The sequence below is a fragment of the Fusarium tjaetaba genome, assembly GCF_013396195.1.
Source record: "Fusarium tjaetaba strain NRRL 66243 chromosome Unknown NRRL66243_c0000021, whole genome shotgun sequence".
Taxonomy (NCBI): Eukaryota; Fungi; Ascomycota; class Sordariomycetes; order Hypocreales; family Nectriaceae; genus Fusarium; species Fusarium tjaetaba.
In genome coordinates, this window is record NW_023501217.1 from 155,740 (window position 1) to 176,839 (window position 21,100).

The 21,100-nt window shown below is 46.5% G+C and overlaps 8 protein-coding genes across 8 annotated transcripts; 4 read left to right on the forward strand and 4 right to left on the reverse strand.

Moving 5' to 3' along the window:
- Positions 1–40: 40 nt before the first annotated feature.
- On the reverse strand, positions 41–1,357 carry FTJAE_923 (uncharacterized protein; the record flags this gene model as incomplete). The annotated part of the gene is made up of 2 exons (XM_037356129.1): positions 41–1,123; positions 1,181–1,357. The coding sequence occupies 2 exons, from the start codon at positions 1,355–1,357 to the stop codon at positions 41–43; spliced, it is 1,260 nt and encodes a 419-aa protein (XP_037211953.1).
- Positions 1,358–2,045: 688 nt separating this feature from the next.
- On the reverse strand, positions 2,046–3,335 carry FTJAE_924 (integral membrane protein PTH11; the record flags this gene model as incomplete). Its single annotated transcript, XM_037356140.1, has 4 exons — positions 2,046–2,508; positions 2,556–2,673; positions 2,724–3,102; positions 3,159–3,335. The coding sequence occupies 4 exons, from the start codon at positions 3,333–3,335 to the stop codon at positions 2,046–2,048; spliced, it is 1,137 nt and encodes a 378-aa protein (XP_037211954.1).
- Positions 3,336–4,928: 1,593 nt separating this feature from the next.
- On the forward strand, positions 4,929–6,593 carry FTJAE_925 (pisatin demethylase cytochrome P450 monooxygenase; the record flags this gene model as incomplete). Its single annotated transcript, XM_037356151.1, has 4 exons — positions 4,929–5,225; positions 5,305–6,438; positions 6,492–6,523; positions 6,581–6,593. The coding sequence occupies 4 exons, from the start codon at positions 4,929–4,931 to the stop codon at positions 6,591–6,593; spliced, it is 1,476 nt and encodes a 491-aa protein (XP_037211955.1).
- A 215-nt stretch (positions 6,594–6,808) lies between these two features.
- On the reverse strand, positions 6,809–9,893 carry FTJAE_926 (uncharacterized protein; the record flags this gene model as incomplete). Its single annotated transcript, XM_037356162.1, has 5 exons — positions 6,809–7,349; positions 8,254–8,419; positions 8,469–8,659; positions 8,953–9,455; positions 9,513–9,893. The coding sequence occupies 5 exons, from the start codon at positions 9,891–9,893 to the stop codon at positions 6,809–6,811; spliced, it is 1,782 nt and encodes a 593-aa protein (XP_037211956.1).
- Positions 9,894–10,229: 336 nt separating this feature from the next.
- FTJAE_927 (meiosis-specific serine threonine kinase mek1) lies at positions 10,230–11,463 on the forward strand (the record flags this gene model as incomplete). Its single annotated transcript, XM_037356173.1, has 2 exons — positions 10,230–10,516; positions 10,566–11,463. The coding sequence occupies 2 exons, from the start codon at positions 10,230–10,232 to the stop codon at positions 11,461–11,463; spliced, it is 1,185 nt and encodes a 394-aa protein (XP_037211957.1).
- Positions 11,464–11,586: 123 nt separating this feature from the next.
- On the forward strand, positions 11,587–13,632 carry FTJAE_928 (serine threonine kinase; the record flags this gene model as incomplete). Its single annotated transcript, XM_037356184.1, has 1 exon — positions 11,587–13,632. The coding sequence occupies one exon, from the start codon at positions 11,587–11,589 to the stop codon at positions 13,630–13,632; it is 2,046 nt and encodes a 681-aa protein (XP_037211958.1).
- Positions 13,633–14,896: 1,264 nt separating this feature from the next.
- On the reverse strand, positions 14,897–16,306 carry FTJAE_929 (gEgh 16; the record flags this gene model as incomplete). Its single annotated transcript, XM_037356195.1, has 4 exons — positions 14,897–15,633; positions 15,684–15,792; positions 15,846–16,138; positions 16,192–16,306. 4 exons carry the CDS (start codon positions 16,304–16,306, stop codon positions 14,897–14,899), a joined length of 1,254 nt encoding a protein of 417 aa, XP_037211959.1.
- Positions 16,307–18,441: 2,135 nt separating this feature from the next.
- FTJAE_930 (serine protease precursor) lies at positions 18,442–19,606 on the forward strand (the record flags this gene model as incomplete). The annotated part of the gene is made up of 6 exons (XM_037356207.1): positions 18,442–18,525; positions 18,606–18,818; positions 18,874–18,977; positions 19,037–19,046; positions 19,168–19,358; positions 19,408–19,606. 6 exons carry the CDS (start codon positions 18,442–18,444, stop codon positions 19,604–19,606), a joined length of 801 nt encoding a protein of 266 aa, XP_037211960.1.
- Between the last annotated feature and the right edge of the window lie 1,494 nt (positions 19,607–21,100).

Consider the following 21,100-nt stretch of genomic DNA (forward strand, 5'->3'; position numbering starts at 1 on the left):
TATAGAATTAGAATTTCTTAGACCGCAAATAAATCGACACTCAAGTACCGTCGATCTTTCTGTATGCCGGTACTGCCTCTTCTACAGGTGGTCTCATCCACGATTCATCGTGTTGTATCTCAGCCTCTGCCGTCCTACTAATTTCACTCTCCACCACCTCAGGCCGTACTCGATCATCACTCGGTCTTAGTATCAACAAATCCGCCTCTCCACCCACATCAAACCTGACTCCCGCAATTTCACCCTGAATCCACCATGCAATTGCATGCGTAACCATGATATTATATGTACAAAATGAATGCGTAAACCCCGTCTGTGCAAAACTCCATTCTTGCGGAAATCCTGTATCTTTTAGACCTATTCGCAGGCCTGACAATTCTCCGACATCGATAGGCTCCCATTGACGTGTGAAGGGTATTCGAAGGTTCGTCTTGAGTCTGTTGAGAGCTTGGACAACTCCAAGGTCAACTTCTGTTCTTCGTCCTCCAAAACTTCCGTTGAGTGATGTTTCTGTGACTATCCAAACGTGTACGGTTGTAAGTTTGACCTCTTGTGCAACATTCTGAATTACAGGACTTGTTTTTTGCCAGTTTGGTGCCACGAGAAGCTTGATCGGTATAGGCGTTGGGTTGTCAAGTTGGATGATCCTTGGGACGTCAACAAAAACGTCAAATACTAGGTCAGGGTCTGATGAAAAGAAGTGCTTCCTAATCTTTTGTAGCGAAGACAACCTCACGTCTTCAGATGCTGACACAAGCCTCTGACTTGAGATTTTTCGTGGATAGCGGATTCGTCTGGATCCAAAGTTGGCGATAGGAGCATCTGGCGTCAATTGTATGATCTTGAATGGAAATATAGCCTCTAAAACTTCGCTCTTTCCATGACCTTCGACTGTGAGTTTGGCTTCGATAAAATACTGGATGCATGCCGATGTTTCCTTTTCTCCCCCGTCGCCAAGGATATACGACGGAGGCAGTTCGTGGTCTGTCGTATCAGGAGGAATGAAGCTTAAAGCTTGTCTGACATTGTTGATTTTTGGGTCGGTATATAGTGGAACAGGTATATTGAATATCCATTCCTTATGACCACAGTTCTCGATGTGCAAAGGTCCCTTAAATATGGTCTGACAATGGTTAAGTAGTGTTAACCCAAATGTATAATCACCTTTTCTATCCTTGACCTGTTGACTTGTATTCGCTGTTCCGATAAGGGACACAGTCAGTGATGAGTCTGGGCTCACGATATGCGCTTTTCGATATACAAGCCCAGTAATGGTGTCACCAGGAACGTATGTATCGCTGTCGAGGTGAATCCCCAAGTCGGGGCTAGATTTCGGTACTTTTCCCAAAAACGACATGTTGAGTTGTATTGTGACTTTAGCTAACACAATTGAGAGATTGGTTATCTCCCTTCGTATTTATGTCATTGCAGTTTGATCTTGCCCTGTATTACTGCCCAGCCTGGAGGGAAATATGGACTGTGCCGCAAATCTAAGTGAGTCGCGAATATGAGGCCAAGGTTGAGAACTGCAACTTAGCCAATCACTGGACTCCAGATTGTGGCTTCGCAAAAGGCATGACCCTCCTTATGAGGAAGAAACCAATAGGGACTTGGCTTGGCTTTGGTTATTGTAAGTTGACTCATCGTCACCTGATATAGATGTTCCGGTTTCGGTCAATTACGCGAGGCGCGAGGCAGATACGAAGTTGTAATTTGTGTTTAGCCTCTGATGATTCTTGAATTATTGAAATTGTTTGGCATTTGAAGCTACAATTGAACCACTTGCGGTAAGACCTTGACTATGTATCTTATCATTGAGATCGAAGTCGGCGATTTCCACTAACATATCGCATAGGCCTAAATTAGGTCCCCTGTTAGGGATCCGTGTGTGATGCCAAGAATAGGCCTCCTAAGACACTTCAGCCCAGGTCAAAAAGGTCGCTAACATATTCACGGGGACTTCTGGCGGTTGACTTGAAATGGTTATCCAAGGTAATTGGCCCATGGCTGCTATATCGGATCTGCCTATCTGCCCCTACTCCCATTTACATACTGTTACCCCTGTCATATGACACATTCACCGACATGGTTTTCCTGATATGTGGTGATAGTGCTGGACTAGCAGGTCCACCAGCAGGTCCAGCATTACCCTGACCGTTCATAGTACCACGATGTTGATTAAGAATACTCTTGTCACTCTGGTTGTCGGAAGTATGATCCGGGTGAGCCTCCGTCTCAATCAAGGCACTCCATTGACCAGCCTTGTTCTTGGGAACAAACATGATGTTGTTCATGTTCTTCAAGCGATGCGAGTTCTCGCTTGACTTGGCTGATGAAGGAAAGACCTTGCGAAGCATGGGCCGAAGGGTGGGTATACAAGCAGCCATGATAATGAGAGCATTCTCAGCGCAAGCTGTGAGGAGAAGTTCACCGACGTCGTAGGTAGGATCGTTGCTTGTTGCGTTGGCTTTGAGCTTAGTGCACTTAATGACGGCGATGGCTCCGGCACTGGAGGAGTTAGTTAGAGACGATGATGATAGGAGACGAGAGCGTACAAAACACCAAGGCTCATGGCGACAGCTACACCGAACTTTTCCTTGTTCTTCATGTTCAAGTTCCAGAGCATAGCCCAAGGAAGAAGCGCGAGGATGAAATCGGTGGCGGCAGAGTAACCTTGATGAATGTCAGTATTGGAAAAACCCCACCGTATGAGACAGACTTACCGCCGATGAAGTACAAAACTCCAAGGTAGGAATTAGGATGCCAACACTTGCTCACAATAGCCGGGTTCCATGTTGTTCGGGGATCTTCGCAGTGCACAAAGACAATGATAGAGATGAGGATATGAAGCGTAAGCATAGTGACGACGATGAACCAGAGGAACCGATGGATGAATCGCTGTGCGGCTAGTCGCATGAGGCTGATCGAGAAGGATGTCTTGCCCAAGGCACACGACATGACGACGAAGGGCTGTGAGACTTGGCCTAGCAATGCGACCGGGACGGCATCTTGAGGTGCAAAGGTAAGAACCCATTCGACGTGTCGACCGAGACCTTTCTGAACGGCAGCTTCGATGATGGCGCCATAGCAGATGAGAAGAATCTGTGGTAACACATATTTGTCAGTACGCGGGATGTCGAAGAAGCTTGGCTTCTTACCAGAGAGATAACAATGACCCAGTCATCAAGACCAAAGACCTTTCGCACAAACAATCTCGTGTACACTCTAAGTCCAACAAAAAGAATGGGAAAAATCACAGAAAGCCACGTAACAGTCCGAATCACCGGGCCCCGCGTCTCAGCGAGATACTCAGGAGAAGGCGTAGCGGCAGCCATGTTCCGATCGATAACCAACAAGTTTGTCTCACACTGCTTTAGCAGGCACATTCATGCGTCTTATATGTGTCCAAGGACAAACCTTGATGCATAAATACGAAAATAACAAAACCGGCAGGCAAACAAATTTTCTCGTAACATAGCCTCGTTCTCTCAGCCATATGTCACATCTCAAAGAGACCGGGCAAATGATTTCAAGTATCACAAAGAAAGAAAAGGAAAGAAGGATATTCCATCGTGGGGAAAAGATTGGCCTCGGGAGAGACCGAAGCCGTTGGACTCGAAACAACGGTTGAAAAAAAGCAACGTTGAAAACGGGGCTGGCAAAAACGCCCGAGTAGCGAATCCAATCGAGGGCATGAGAATATCCCGACTGTGAGAGGAGAGAAAACAATGGGGACGATCAATGCCGTCACAATCATACGTTGAGCAAGCTGCAACGGAGACGATCTGCAGATCCAATCACGGGGGAGATGATGTTTGCTCGCCTTTGCATAATATGTCAAATATCAGTTGTTACAACAGGGTCGCAAACAAAATTAGAGCATGGGAGTCGCTTATTATTATCTCCGTATTACTGCCAATCCCGGTGAAGTGTTGGGGCTCGCGGATCTGATAGATCAGATGCCGTGCCATACTCCTGCATAATTGGCTCGCCACAGAGAGTGGGTTTGGTTTGCCGGCCGCGAGAGGTTCTGCAAGAAATTTGTGCAGAGTGGATTTGACTTAAATAAGAGTCTCGGTTAATCTAGTGTTGAAGAAACCGTTGTGTGAAGATTAATGTTAATTGATGTCTTGTCTAACGTACGTTAGTCCAAGGTTAGTTCCCGTACCAATGGCGTACTTGTCCCGTGTCACTAGCTCCAACGTTATCTTATTGTCTACTAACCGAGAGTAAGCCAATAGTTACGTGACAGTCACTTCTCATATTCTCTTGTATTCAGCTTGTGCTTCGAATGTTGCCTCGAGTCCTGTAAGCTCTTTGTTTGCTCAGCCTTCTTCCAAGGATACCCCTGGCCTGTGCAAGGATGATCCCGCCTCCCCGGTGAGATATTATCTCTTCCCTCGTTCTCATCGTGCAGAACCTCGAGAACCTAAACCAATTCTGATAATTCCAACCGAGGTGGTTGCTAATCGAGACCATGTGCGTGGGATTCTTGTTGTAACTACTGCATGCCAAGTTTCAAGGAGCCTCATGCTTGTGTGGGGGAGCTAACAATTCCACACATGTTTGTGAGGGAACAGTTCCTGTTCCTGTATGCTCAATGGCTGTTCCGCTTCTGTATTTGGTTTCTCCCGCGTGGAGTTAAGACATATCATAAACACTAGCATAAAAACCCTGCAATTTGGCGGTGGAGTACTGTTACATAGTGCATAATCCAGACGCATTCTCTACAGCAGCGTCACTTTTCTCTTTACCTGTGATAGTGGGAGTGTGGAGAGGTGGTGCATTACACATCTCCAGTAATCAGACCATGCCCTCCGCAAAAAGCAATATAGATTCGGCTCGGTCCCGCGTCTGCATCCCGCAGCAAATTTATGATATATCCTCTTTGTTTTCTCCGCAGATGCAACTCGTTGTCTCTGTAGATCATGGCCCTTTCTTCTTTCGACCTGAGCTACGTGCTGTACGTCGGCGTTGCTTTTGTCGTCGCTCGTATCTTTTACGACCTCTTATTCTCGCCTCTCAGACGCATTCCTGGCCCTCTTGCTGCAAAGTATACGGACTTTTATCGGGCGTATCTTGCCACCAAGGGAAATGTTGATGAACACATGCGAGCATGGCATCAGAAATGGGGTTCTGCCGTGCGGGTTGGTCCAAATACGATCAGTATTAGTGACCCAGATCTGATTCGTGTCATTTACACGACGAGAAACCCATGGCGAAAGGTAAGTCCTTACAGCGCTGCCCAAAGAGTGATGGGAATTTCCTGGGTGGATTGATTCCAATGGGTTCTAACTGTCTTAGACAAACATGTACCGCCCCAACGATGTTGTTGTCAATGGCCAGCGAATGCAGAACATCTTCAACACTGCAGATGAAGACTTTCACACCAAATACACCAAACCCATCCGGGGCTTCTGGACACTCCCCAAGATGCTGGAGGCTGAGCCCATCATGGACGAAACCCTCTGTGAGCTGATCACTCACTTGTACAATCGCTTTGCCAGCACAGGGTATGTCTGCAAGATGGACGAATGGGTAGCCTACTACGCTTGGGACGCTGCTGCAAATATCAGCTTTGGTCGCAACTACGGCTTCATGGACCAGGCTGCTGATGTCGAGAACATCATTGCTGAAAGCACAGCTGGACTCAAGTATTTCACACCCGTCAGTCAGATCCCATGGCTTGATGAGTGGTTGGATAAGAATCCCATCTGGCGCATTGGTCCTCGCCCTCTTGTCAATGGCGTATTGTACACCATTAAAATTCTCACAGAGTATCAACAACAAGTGGCTTCTGGCGCTGCCAAGCGTAAGCCTGTGGATCTCTTCATCGACAAGTATAACAGCTTGAAGGAGACTGTTGACTATGTCGATGATCAGCAAATTCTGAATTGGCTTATGCTCAATGTCTTGGCTGGTGGTGACTCAACAGCTGGTGCTATGCGTGCTCCGGCTTACCATCTTCTAAAGAATCCATCTGTGTGCGAGAAGATGGTCGCCGAGCTCCGTTCCGCCAACTTAACTCTACCAGTTCCTCAATGGAAGGAGATCAGTCAACTACCCTATTTCGATGCAGTCATGCGTGAGTCTATGCGAATCTCCCCCGCTGTCGGTCTCATCCTTGAGCGCGAAGTACCAAAAGAAGGTCTCGAACTTTCAGACGGTCGCTTCATTCCCGCTGGAACAAAAGTCGGCATCAACCCTTGTGTAATCACTCGCGATGTTGGTGTCTTTGGCGAAGACGTCGATACCTTCCGACCTGAGCGATGGCTTCGCAGCAAGGGTGAATCTGAACAGGGACATGCCCAACGCGTGCGACGAATGCACGAGTGCACTGAGATGATGTTTGGACACGGCTCGCGAGTTTGCATGGGTAAACACATGTCCAAGTTGGAGATGTATAAAATGTTTGCTACGCTTTATGTGAACTTTGATGTAAGTCTGGTCATCTCCCTGAGCTATTGATCAAGTATTAACCCAAGATGTAGGTTCGTATCACGGATCCGAACCATAGATGGAAGTATGATAACTCCTGGTTTATGTATCACAAGGACATCCCGTGTACTATTAGTCGCAGACAGATGTCGTAGGTCTTGCATGAAAGTGTCTAGGTTCTCTCTGCCGGAACAAGCTCACAGCCACAAGTCTCAACTGCAAATAAGCATGAAAGTGTCATTTCTGTTTCATTCGGATTGCACATGTAAAGTACATAAGTAGCTTTGCAACTTATGATTCTCTACAAATCCTTGAAATGCAGTGCCAACTGTCTTCCCTCAGTATACAAAGTCTTTTTTGGTAGACTGTACTATTGCTTGCTCCTGATATCACTATCAGCCGACACTCTCAATCCAGAGCTGTTGAAGTATTCCACATCCTCATCGTCCCAACCGAGTGATTCAAAACACTTCTGAGCAATTTCGCGCCCTTCGGTACGGTCCAACGGGAAAAGTCCGTCGTGTAGCTTCTCCCTCAGAAACTTGCCGATGTTCATCACCTGCCCTTGGAAGAGGAGTATGGCAAAGACACGGCGATAGGTCTCGGGGGAGGCCCTTGATCGCTTTTTGTATTTGCCGAGGATGATGTCTCGATATTTCGTTGCTTCCCTCTCGTTCATCGATAAGACGATCAGTTCGTTATAGATCAGGACCGGTGTCATCAGCGTTTTGAGCAGCTCGTATGGCCACGCAAATTTCAGTTTTTGGTCAGGAATTGGGGTCCTTTTTTCCCAAAGAAGAGTACGTAGACTCGTTTTCGTAGCATCGCGATGCACGTCGGAACTCATCACGAGACAGAACAGGGCAGAGAATTTGGTGGGTTCTGTGCACAAGTAGAGGGAGGCTTGGCTCCTATGAAGTTGAGTGGAATGTGAAGTGTGAGACTAGATACGCATATGGCAATGGCAGGATTAGGTGCGCATGATATAACTGCTGCGCTCTGTTTATCACTCTGAATATGCACTCAATCACGCACAACACACACTTGATCACTCTCAAGAATATCTTAAGAGTCTACACTTCATCACTTACAGTCTACACTTCATCACTTATGATATTTAGGGACTTTACCGTTTTGCTTCATCAAATCTGGTAGAATTGACTCGATCGCGGTTCAGTGACAAATCTCTTTCTCAGTGACGCAGTTACTAACAAGTCAATTGCAATTGTGCGAGGCGCGTGATGTGAATCATCAGCTTGGGGTCAATCAACTCAAAATAACACTCTTATCAAAGTCAGTCCGGGCAGTATACCAGCTACCCAACACAATTGCACGAGATAAGCTTTACAAGCCTGCCAATTGCATTTAATTTGTACAGTCGGCAATAGAAAGAGAGGAGAAATAACATTATGATTGGTTTCTGCTAACCTTTATGCAAAGTCACTACTGTAGTCATGTGTGAGAGTCCAAATTGTCACGGCAGTTCGCATCAATGGTGGTCTGGCTACGCAATGACAAAGAGGAAAACCTCGTTTACGCAGGTCGGGCAAGGTCAGAGAAATTGGCAATTTCCGTGATAGTTAAAGGGAATACAGTCGGTAGTCTTGTTATACTCTGTTAAAGTCAAGTCAAACTCCATGCACTATAGCTTGCATTTCTGCCTCCAACCCACCAATCACTTCCTCTCTGAATTGCTTTTGAGTATCAGCGTATTCTAGTGAGGCATGATGATCGTCATAAAATCTGATGCAATATCTCACAGCATCACCGTATCTCCACGGAAGCCTCCCGCGGTCAGTCAGTTGACGGAGCCACCTTGAAGCAGTCAAGTAGTTGGTTGAGCTATTTTGCTTCCCGTCTGAACCCAGGTCGTCTGGGCGTCTATGACACTCTATTGCCGTTCCTGTTTTGATTTCCATGAGCATGATTGCGAGGCTCAGCATGTTAACACGCTCCATTTCTGAGCCTTCTGTGCCATTCACTAAGCATGAGTGTTAGTTTCTGAACTTTGTTTGCATTCTATAAAATACCTGACTGAGATTGAAGGGCAAGATAAGGATACCGCATGTCTGCCGAAGCCTCGCCATCTGGGTCGGGTCGAAGGAACAAGATACTCTGCTTGTTCCAGGATTGGTGAAGCCAGCGAGTGCTTTGAAGCTGGATGCAGGATGATGCCAGTGTGATAGCTAGGCGGTAGAAATCGCATAACGCAAAGGACTGACTTTTCATGTCAGGCAGCAGATCCTGCAAACTAAGTCCTCTCTGTAGGTTGTGGCTATCGGAGCTCCCCGGTAAATCAAGTCGACATAAGACATTGCAGTGATCTATAGAAAACCTCAGGTCTGAAGCAGAGGCGCTCCGAATGAAAGTACAAATGTCAGTCACTCTATAAGCTTGAGGTTGGTTAGCGGGGATATCGGAAGGCTCGAAACGCACACGGCGGTTCCCCTGGGCGTTGTTGCTAAATAAATCATCAGCCTCTCTCGGATGAATTGTCAAAGGCATCATTCATACGTTGGTTCCAGTGGTTTGTCACGCTCCAGGTGGAACTCAGCGCTCAGCCAGGCAGCCACAGCATCTCTCGAAAGTAAGATACTAAAGTGCCCAATATTTGCATATGGACGATTTGCACCAGATCTATGACAGATGGATTTTCGAGACAGTCTCTCCTCTAACATTATGGCGGCCTGATGATTGCAGTCACCAAGGGAGCACCAACTGCTGGACAGGGCATCATGGACTCTGGAAGCATTTCTGGAAATTTCTTCTAGAGGTCCAACGAAGCTGACAGCCATATTGTCGGTAGCCGGTGTCAACTCGGCGAGCTTATTAGAAGCTGTCAAGATTCTATTCAATCTCGCATTGCAACCCTCCAGCTTTTTCATCTCAGCTTTGACTTTATGGCAGCTCCATGTAAACCTCGCTCGTTTTCGTAGTCTGAGAGTCCTTTCTGGAAGCCTAGCTTGGGTGACGGGATCGTACTCTTGTATAATGGCCCCCAAACCCTTTTGTGCCAGCTGTTGAAGATTCAGCTACACCATCTCGACACTCGATTGACATGTTCGTTGACAAACCTCATCTTGGCCGGCTATATCAAGGCTGGAGACGATCCAAATCATGCTACCCTCGATGTCACGTAGTATGCTTATCAGTACAGCATAAAACTTGCCCAACTTTTCTTCTACCTTTTGGAGGAACTCGCTGTCTGTCCATGAATCATGCTGTGGGTCTTCTATCATATTGCAGTGTTTCTCTGGACTCACAGTGTTCTTAAGAAGCAACCGCATATTAATATCGAAGTCCACCTGACATAATGCAAGCTGTCGCGTCATAAGTGCTTTGGCTTTCTGCCAACGGAAGAAAGCAAGTGTGTACTCCGATACCTCATCTTTATGATTTAATACCGATATGATAATGGGGAGTACTCCAAGAACCAAGCCGGCGACCTCAGCCATGCTGAAAGTCAGGTCGAAAATTGTAAATGGTAGGTCAGCTTGGACGATGGAAGTAATCCGGGGGAATTTGAGACAAGTGGTGGGTGTATGCGAAAGAGGAAACAGATGCGACATTATTTGTCATCGGCTGGTTCAAGTAATATCGGCCAACCACTGAAGGCCACGAAGTGCTGTGAGACTGTAGAGGTGGCACAAGCCGGATGAGTAGCCTGAAAAGGGGTATCTCGATCCCCCCTCATGAGCGGTAAGAACAATTTTACACAGATCATAGTGAACAGTACAAACAAACGAAGTTCTGGAAGAGACATACTCTTTCTGCGAGTCTGTATCAATAAAATGGATACTGAATCAAGCAACTCCGTTGCATCAATTACTAAGGAGTGTCTCCTGTCTTTCGATGTCCACATATCCACTCTGAAAGACGCATCCGATCTTCACAAACGATGTCTCACACAAAAGGCTCTCTCTAATCAGCGAGATCGACTCAAAGTCTGGGCGAGTAACATAGGAGCCCTTCAAAGTGGGAATGCAGCTCTTGACGCCCGGCTTCGGGGCTTTTCGGTGATGAAACTGGCCATTACTCAGTGCTTTGAGCAGCTCGGGCAATTGATATCCAGCAGTAAGTAAATTACGACCTGGTGACTCTGAACTCTTACGTACAAACAGTTATAGATATGGAAATATTGCAAGGACAGCGGTTGTCTGTGGAACAGACGCTTGCGAAGTATCAAGAATTATGGATAGTGCGTCTGATGACAGTTCCGACAACGAAAACAAAACACCCCAAAAGACTGAGCTGGGGCAGAATCTAGTAGAGATAGCCTCCATTATTTCCGATCTTTTCAAGCTATCTTTCAAACTGAGAAACCCTGCTGCAAGATCGATGGGGCCTCTGATGTTGAGAGCGCTATCTCATAGAAAGATGGTAAATCTGGACGATGCTGATGAGAGTGCTGTAGTAGATTTGTTCGATTTGTATACCGAGTTTGATCGAACACACGTGGAAGAAACCTTGAGGCAATGGCGACTGGGATCCCGGCACCACAAAGCTTTGCGGTTTCCCATCACTCCTGACGAAGCTAAGATCACTCTTGCTGAGACAGAAAGAACTGACGCATTGGTGATAAATGGACATCTTATAGAGAGGTGGGCCAAATCTATCACGAACCGCCGTCGTATATTTTCGTACTGGGAAAGACATTCGAAGAAGTTAGCAGTAAGAGAGAGTGAGGTGGCATTGAAATCACCTACTATCTCAGCTCCTCCACCATCAAATTACAACCCTAGTCAACATGTCACACAAACACCAGAGCTCATTCGACCATTGCTAATTCTGCCTGTAGCAGAATCTACGGTGTTGTCTGAGACAGAATTCAGTCTGAGGGGTCGACATACGGATACTGTGAGCAACAATAGCTCAGCAACATCTCGCATTTCGACCGCATACAACATCGACGAGACTGCATCTAACCTTCCACCTGCTCCCCCTCTGTCCCTCAACGAAACGGAGGCCCGATGTCCCTATTGCCATCTCGTCTGCCCTGCCAGGGAATTGCAACACAGTCGCTAGAGGTGATAGTTATCAAATTTATACGGAAGAAGACATTTGACTAACATCCGACTCAGGAAGCATATAATAAAAGACCTCCAACCTTACATGTGCACTCGGAATGACTGCCCAGATCCAGACGCCATGTATGGGACTCGCTCCGCGTGGTTGAGCCATGAGGCCCAGATCCACAGGAAGACCTTTCGTTGCTTTGAGCACCCAGAGAATTTCTCGTCACGAGACTCCCTCGAACATCACTTCATATCATCACATCAAGAACTCGGGAGAGGCCAAATTGAAGCAATGCTAGATTTGGGGCAGGCTAGTTATCAAGAAGAACGAACCTCATGCCCTTTTTGCCTGTCGACTGGGCCATTTTTCAGAGGCCTTTTCAATCATATGACTTACCACCAAGAGAGGCTCGCATGCTTTGCTGCGACGGCGCAGTCTCTCAATCAGGACGACGGTCTTTACGGCGATACAGACTCGGATAAAGCCCAGGGAGACGATGACCCAGATGCTTTGCAATTGCTTGACTCTGATATTTCTTCATGGGGTTCCAGTTCAAGCAAAGGCTCGGAATCATTTCCAATACAGAAAAAGGAGATTTCTGTATCTCTTGGAAGAGAAATACGCCAAGCCATGGTACACTCAGTTGAACCGGATGATGATTCCGATCCAGAACCATCTACAAGCTTGTTCTCGTCGAGGTACCTCCCGATGGACCAATTGAATCGCATTATAAACCACGAGGCAATCCTGAAAGAGCTAAGAAGACTCGACTTGTTCGAAGAGTCAGAACTGTCGAGGAGAGCCATGGATATCCAGGGAAATATAGACTTCAAGCGGCATACCAAACTGGGCCCTGGTCCAACTGATTCGACAGGCATTTCCACTCCGTGCCCAACGCGGAAGAAGATTTTTGCTATTCTTGCTCTAATGGGGAAAGTACCCGCTATCGCCGATGTTTGCGATGAGGGTCTGTCAGATGAGGACCTGCCATTGGAGTTGGACCCTGACGGCTTGAGGCTAGTCAGGAGAAACGGGACGTCTTCAGAACCTATCCAAGCATTCATCAACTGGAGGGAACACGAGTCCGACATGTTTGATTCCTATCAATGGAACATGTTAGCACCGTACTTTGTTCTCCCTGGCGATGATGATCCGAGGGTTATGCAGTACACAATGAGCTACATGATTCCGCTCCCGTTCAGTGTTGCCGAAACCATCCCAGATAGCGCCTCAAGTCCCGTGCATAGATACCTAGGTATGGAGAAGATCGAAATTCATCACGCTCACCATAGCCAAGGAAATCCCAAGGTAAGCCATCTTTCAATCAAAAGTCAGCCGATACTTGGCTTATCATCAGTTCTTCAGCGTTCGAATCAGAATGTCTTCGCTGTTAAGGTTCTGCGAGATGTTGAAGCCGCAGAATATGATTTGAGATTCAAGTCTTTGCTCAAACTGGCTAAGAAACGTCATCCTCACGTGCTGGAACTCCTTCTGGGCCTGACGCATGGTTGCACAAGGTCTTTTATTTTCGGGTGGCCTGACTGTGACTTGGAGCAGTTCTGGGCCAGCAACTCTCCCGGCGTTGATGCAGTTGACATGGCTACATGGATCTCAGCACAGCTATTTGGTTTGGCTGATGCCTTACAACTGATCCGAGACTTATTCCCGTCAGGGGTACTGGGAGAGAAACAGCCGCCACATAGAGATCTCAGCCCAGAGCGTATTCTATGTTTTGAAACCAAAGGGATCACTCAGTGCATACTCAAGATTGCAGACTTTGGGTCTATGCAGTACCATGACGACCAAGCCCATCATCAACGAGGCTATGATATAGGCATTGACTCGGCCTACCGCGCTCCAGAGCTACTAACCGGTGAACTTGCTCCGAACTCGGATCTATGGTCTTTTGGATGCATCATCCTGCACTTCATAGTCTGGTCGCATGGCGGCTGGGCACTGGCGAATTCATTATCAGCTTCGACCTCCGCCGAGGAAGGAGAAGGTTCTGATGATGATAAGTTTTTCAAGTATTCAAACTTGAATATCACCCGTCAATGCCTAGTTCCCCAGGCTTTAACTGAAAGAGACACTGGCTGTGCAGTGATTAGCCGGGGCAACAATCTACCTAATACTGTCGTATTGAAAGAATCTATAAAACAGGTATGTTGGAATGCTTGAGAGCTATGTGCATCATTCACTTACAAACACCAGGAAATATCAAAATTTCTTGATCAAGGTAATAGTCAGTTTATTCGCGATATCATCGGCCTAGTTAAGAGAGACCTTCTTCGAACACATGCTGGGGATCGGGCAAGTTGCAAGGCAGTTCGAGACTACTTGAAAGAACTGCATAAAAGGTGCAACGAGAGTCATTCGTACTGTGTAGGTACACTTTCAAGTTGACGGAATAAAATAAATCCATGGCGATGATTAGATTTGGAAAGCTCAGCCCAGCTATACGCTACCAGGTTCAGCCAAGACTCTTCCAACTTGACATACATAGATAAAAAAACATAGAACCAAGATTCAGGGCCAGTTGCTGAGAGCTTATATTATCACAGCGAACTTGAAGAGATCATAATCACCCACCTCCAGTTAGGGCAAGTTGTGAATGGATTGATTCAGACGATCAACTGGACAAGGCAGCTTGCAAATACTCCCAATGCTGTTCCTTTGCCTCAGTTCGTAACTTATTGGCATCGACATCAGATTGGGCATGCAAAGTAGGACATCGCTTTTGACACAAGGGCTTACTCAGTGCAGATAACCATTCGCCGTGATTTCATGTGCCGATGCAAGACCAGTGCATCATCGCCGAGGAGCTTTGCCCCCCAACTCGGAACATTGTAAGTGACTGATTGTGTGTGATGCGTGATTTTGTTCATACTTGAGAGTGATTGGGTTTTACATTTCGAGAGTGATTGACAGGACGACACATGTATGTCATTCGCAATGCATCCCAGAATGTTGAAATGTTCCCAGAAACCTCCAACTCCGCGGATCCATATTTTATTCAAGCTTTATATCACTACTGATTATATGTAATCACTAAGAAATGTTTTGACTCACTCGACTGGGAAGATGAGGACATGGAGTGTTTCAATAGCACAGAACCAAAAGTATAAGTCAGCAATGGTATTGGGAGGCGGCAACGATGTTGGGAGGCAGCAATAAAGAAAAGAAAGAAAAGAAGAGATAATGGGTTGCATACTTCTGTGCAAGTCAGGAGGTCGTACGTCAAAGGTTATCAAGACGGATTTCAATAAAGAAACAATTCGTTGTTGCAGTCTGTAATCGTTTCTTGGGATAATCAGCCAAGCTCATTTTTTTTTTTGGTACATCATCTTTATTATCTATCTCTCCCCTGATCCTACATTTATCCCATCATCCACTTCCCAGTATCCCAGTATTCTTTTCCTTTATTCACTCACGCAAGCTTCAATCAGAAGGTATCTTCTTGAGCGAAGAATCGCTTGGCCCATCGGAGCTTGGAAGCAGCTCGCTTGGCGTTTCCTCCGAATCCGCCAAAGCCACCACCGCCGAATTGTCCTCGGCCTTGGCCTCCGCGGCCACCCTGGTTACCGCCGTTACCTCCCTGGTTGTTACCGCCGTTCTGGCCGCCTTGACCACCATTGCCTTGTCCGTTACCCTGGCCGTTACCGTTGCCCTGACCTTGGCCGTTTCCTTGGCCTTGTCCGTTACCGCCATTGTTACCCCCGTTGTTACCCCCGTTGTTACCCCCGTTGTTACCCCCATTGTTACCTCCATTGTTGTTGCCGCTACCGCCGTTATTTCCGCCATTGTTTTTATCGTTGTTGTTGCCGTTACCTGCATCGCCTGTCTGGGTAGCCGCAGGAGGTCGCCCAAGAGCAACAGAGGGTGTCTCAGTAGCAAAAGCCGAAGTGACGACAGTGTTTCCAAGAAGAGCATCAACGGCAGCCTTGTTCTGCTCAGCCTCGTCGTTGGTGGCGTTCTCATTGGCCTTGACGGAATCAGGGAAGTCCTTCTGGTTCTGGAGGACCTGAGCGTTGATAGCCTGGAGTTGCTGAGTAGTCTTGATGTTCTGAGGAGTGTTGGTCTTCTTGTCGGTGTCGGCCTGTTGGACGGCGAAGCAGCCACCGAAGGGTCCAGCGAGGGCATTGTTGCGGCATCGGACGGTGCAGATGTTACCAGTGGAAGCTATTTGTGTTAGACATCATTGACTTGTTATGAAACTTGAATGTGCTTACCTCCAAAGCAGTTGAGGTCATCAGGCATCTTGACGGTGATGTTGAAAGCCTGAGTCTTGACCTGAGAGAGACCGTTTGATCCTGGAACGTTATTTGTAACGGTCAAGTTCTGAACCTCTTGTTAGATCATGTTTATCTGTTATGTTTCAGCAAAGGACATACCTGAATGTTGGTGTTGGTGTTGCTGCTCTCATCGAGATCACAAACGTATGGGCCAGCACCATCGGCGTTGACCTGATGAATGGTAACGGTGAGCTCACCACCAGCCTCAACCTGAGTAACCTTTCCAGCAGAAATGGCGTTCTCAGTGTTCTCTCCGACATCGATGTTACCGGACAGCTCAGTGCGGCCACACTGGTTGACGATGTTGGCAGTGATCTCTGCATCACGAATGATAGTGGCATCCTGTTGGCAAGGATTGATAGTGATACAGTTGCGGGCGATCTCGGGATCAACTGATGATCTGATTAGTCTCTATCTAATCATTAACTCGGAGTATCATGCTTACCTTGGAATCCTACACTAGCAGGGGAAGTGTCGAGACCTTGGGCATTGAGAATGACAGAGTGCCCATGAGCCAAAGCAAAGAGGAAAGGAAAGAGAATGCTCTTGAAGGAATGCATCTTGACAGTCAAAAGATAAGTTTAGAAAAAAAATGTGCCGGCACAAAGAATAGTAAAGTTGAGAAGAGAAGAAGAAAGAAAAAAACGATCACCAGGACCTAGAAGAGAAGACTTTTGCTGTAGAAGCTGAAGCTGATGATGACAAGGCAAACAAAAGTCACTCCGTCGTAAGTCGTACGAGTATATATACATTTTTCGCATCCGAAAAACTGTTGATATTTTAATGTCAGGTTCGCTGGCGAGGGTTTCTGCTACGGCCCCTGTATCAAAAACAAAGTGGAGTTTGTGTGAAGGGGGCACGTTTAAACGCCCAGGGTCGTGTAAGCGGGCCGACCTGAGTGGGTTCTTGCTCGCTTCAAAGGCGACACATGTTTCATCGAATTCTTAACAAGGTTACTATAGACGGACTGTTTGGGGGGGCATATGCTGCATTGTTAAGATTTACTGCTGGGAACGGGCGGATATATTGTCTCAAAGCACTTGTATTTCCGATGATAATCGAATGATGATCATATCACTTGGCAATAGACTTTTTGTTAATGCAGGAACCGAAGGTAACGATGTAATCTTGAGTGGTGTTTCGTGAGGGGCTGGTTTAAAACGCAGAGATATTGGCATGCATTTTCAGCTGGGACCAAATACCGGAAATTTGCTTACATCGAGATTGATAACCACCCGAAATTCAACTCGTATGAATCCTCCGTCTCTTGGCCCTCACACACTTCTTCAGTCCTCTCGACAGTGCTGGTCGCAGCCAAGTCAAGTCTACGTGTTTTGCTCGCCGATGGGCGCGCGTAGTTCGATACAGTCAAGGTAGCACCGTAGCAGTTAAGGTTTGTGGTCTGCGGAGCCGCAAAATAAGGAGCATTGATGGCTTTAGTAACCGCTTTAGGACAGACTCCGTGTTGTTGAGCATGTAAAGTATTACTAACTAACAGAACCATCTAACAAGAAAATATAGAGGAAATCAGATGTGATTAATCTCTCATTCAGGACTCTTGGGCTCATCTGAGATGGCGGCATTTAGCCAGAACAGATAAGGTTGCAACATAAGCTTAAATCAGTGCCGGAATATCGGCCCTCTGCATTAATCCGAATTATCATACGACTTCAGCTTTTGGTATGCGGAAAGCAATGCTGATTTGACTCAAAAGCTCAGTGGGTCTCTCAAAAGAGGTTGCTGGAAATCGAGAAGCATAGGATGTGTCTTCAAGTCTTGATAAGTCCGCCAGCAACCATTTCGGCCGAAGTTTCGCGCGAGTTTAATTTTAGACTTTGGGTGACTGGCCGGCGGTATTCCGTCTCAACTCTCATTGGCTGACTCGCATCGCCAACTCGACTTAACACGAGATCATCAAGCAGCGCCTCTCAAGGCTTGCGTGACCGATCCTTCAGCCTTTCGTAATTATAATCTCAGTACCAAGGAATAATAGAAGCCCAGAGGGATGAAGATTTTCCAAATTTCGGGGCTTTTACTCACTTTCTGGGCTATTGATCACATTAATAGCGCTTGTTGGTGTTATCGCGCTGATAAGCGGAGCCTGGAATTATGGATCCCTATAGCGTAAATTTCTTGCGTACGTAGGGTATTCTGAATGATTATCCACCATCAGCACATTGAAAAACAATATCACTGATCCTTTACTGCAATTTGAAAGTAAGAACATCTATTTGGTGTATTATACTAGGATACCTGGATCCCTTTCAGGGTTTACTCTGGTCCGTCGTGGCGCAGGGCGAGACGTCAGCAGCAACCATTTCAGTATAGAATCAACAGCTGCATTGCTACCACAATACTTCACCGTCATCGTAAGTCAACGATAGACTGAGATTTCTATTTTTCAAACATCAAACACAGTAGTATCTTCTTCCTGCCTAAACTCTCTTGATCCTGCTGTAGACACAACTATGAAGATCTCCATGAAAAGAAAGAACTACAGCAAAAATAGGGTTATGCTGCCGCGTCACCCAAAGAGTTACAGTATTTCTTTCTTCCATCTGATTGTAAATCGCCTTTAGGTAATAATCATGGCTCTAATCCTTTGGACCAATGTATCAATGATTATGAGAAACCAAAGAGCTCCTCAGTTAACCGTATCAACCTTCTCTGGAACAACTTGATGCACATTGTCACTATGCACTTCCTTGCTATTTTCTCCTTGGATGAGGCCGCCATGGCTGCTCCTCCGATTGTCCCTCGTGGAGCCGTCGCGAGCACAGTTGCAAGAATTGCCTCTAATACTGACTACACCTCCTCAATCTTTTCAACAGTTTCTCAGCTAGCCTCACCAAATCCTAGCTGAAAGATCTACTCAATGATCCCAACGTCGATTTCATCGAGAAGGTCTCCACCATATATGGAGCATCAACCCAGAAAAACGCACCCTGGGGTCTAGCCCGTATTTCCAACAAACTACGAGGCAAGGATCATACAACTTTCACCTATGACGAAAGTGCCAGTGAAGGCACATGCACTTATGTTCTCGACACAGGCATTGAAGTCGATCACCCTGTCAGTACCTTTTTATGCAAGGCGGTAAATTGAAACAAGCTAACCCAAAGAACAGGAATTCGAGGGTCGCGCCAGATTCGTGCAGTACTTTGTTGATAACGCTGATTTGGATGCTAATGGTCATGGGACTCATATTGCGGGCACCATTGGGTCTAAAACGTATGGTGTCGCAAAGTAGACGCAGCTCTTCGCTGTCAAGGTCCTAAATGAGTATACAGCGGGTCAGACGTGAGTTTATTCATCTTTTGGGAAGCATGTGAGTTTTACTGAAAATAATTCGCCGCAGATCGGGAATTCTCGCTGGCATGGATTTCATCGTTGAGGATGCTGCTACTCGGAAGTTACCAAGGGCATTGCGGTCAACATGTCTCTTAGTGCTGCCTCTTCACCCTCTATTAACGCAGCTGCTCGATACATCGTCAAATCGGGTTATTTTCTCGCTGTCGCAGCTGGCAACGAGGACACGGACGCATCCCACGTTTCGCCAAGGAGCAACCGCCCAGAACGATACGAGCCTCACTCTCCAATTGCGGTGTTTCTGTTGACGTGTTTGCCCCTGACGTTGATATCAAGAGTACCTGGATCAAAGGAGGTGTCAAGCTCGAGTCAGGCACACATCGACCGCAACACCACACGTCACTGGCCTCGCGGCTTATCTCTTGGGCCTCAAGGATAGCAAGGCATCAGAACTATGCAACTTTATTGTAACCATGTCTCTGAAAGACGTCATCAAGGGCATTCCTGAAGACACGGTCAACCTGTTAATACAGAACGGCGAAGCGAAGTAAGCGCACCTATCAATGTCAGGGTCGGGCCATAAGGCCATTACGGCCGAAGGGAACGACTCGAGTCAGTTTCACGCGTTTCATAGTCAATACACGAGCATGTCATTGTTTTAAGCTTCTCGAAAATGGTTATTTTGGCGAAAAAGCCACAGCCGCCTGTCACGCCCTATTCGGCTATTTCCGACCATACATCGAATGATAATCCCACCAATAACTTCTCAGAGGTGAATGACATGCATTTAGACGCCAGAGTCTAGAAACACTTCTCTCACAGTTCGATCCGACCTTACCGGCGTGGCAGCTCTTGGCATCGGACGGTTTGTAGTTTCGTTTGTGTTTTGATTCCTTATCTGCTGTGATTCGGTTGGCTGAAAAATAATCTGCTTGTAGAAATATGGAAACGTGTTTTACTAGGGTGGCTGGCGGGTGTTTCAAGGGGGTTATAGTATTCTGCCTGAATGTTATATGTGGTTTTTGGGTGGGAATAACTCGCTAAAAAATTGTGAAACTCTGCGGATGAGATTGCGCTTTGGGATACGATTTCATGTAACCTCGGCAAAGCTGAGGTGGGATAAGGTTAAGCTATCTTGGGATCAAAAATTAACGAACAATATTCGGTGGGATATATGAATAGATTAGTAAGTAACCAGATCGACAGCATGCCAGTCTGGGTTATGGAGTTTACTATTCCTTCAAGGATGCCAGTAAGGTCTTTTCCCACATTTATGATACAGCAAAGAATAAAACTGCGACACTTGGTCGGAGGACTTTGACCTTAATTATATATTACTAGACATTCTTTGGACATCTTTAGCCCTGTATTAGGTAGGGACATATGGAAGGAAACTTTCGTGGTGTCCTTTTACCTTTGTGCCATGGGGACTGAAGCCTCTTTTAAAATCCTAACCTTACGCCAGTCACTGTATCCTGAAACCTCAGTAATAATTGTCTTTTGATAACAAAGAAACTAATGTTATTTGATCGCTCTTTGGCAGCCTAAAAACTCTGTGAAAACGTTGATTTCTTGTTGCCTTACAGGCAATCTTCCAACCAATAACATGATTCCCCCCTTATACTTTTGAAAGTGTAACCTATCATTTTCAAGTTACGACCCAATAGCTTGTACCACTATCTCACGCTACTGCTAATGTGCTACAACCTTGGTACACGATTTGTCAGTTCTTCACGCCGACTCGTGTGTGAGGCGCGTGATGTGAGCCATCAGCTGTGGGGACTATCAACTCAAAATAACACTCTTATGAAAGTCACGCCGACTCAATAGGCATCGTGGCACGGCGTACGACATTTGTATCAGGACCTAGACTTGTTGTTTGCGCTCTACAACTATTGCCGAGATCTGCTATTCACCGCCAAGGGTTTAAGAAGTAGGATTAAACTCCAGGGTACCCTCTCGAGAAGTATAAGGCGTGCTGTTCTGATTTCGGCTATGTGGCTTGGTACTTATCTCCAAAGAGTAAGGTAACCATAATATGAAAG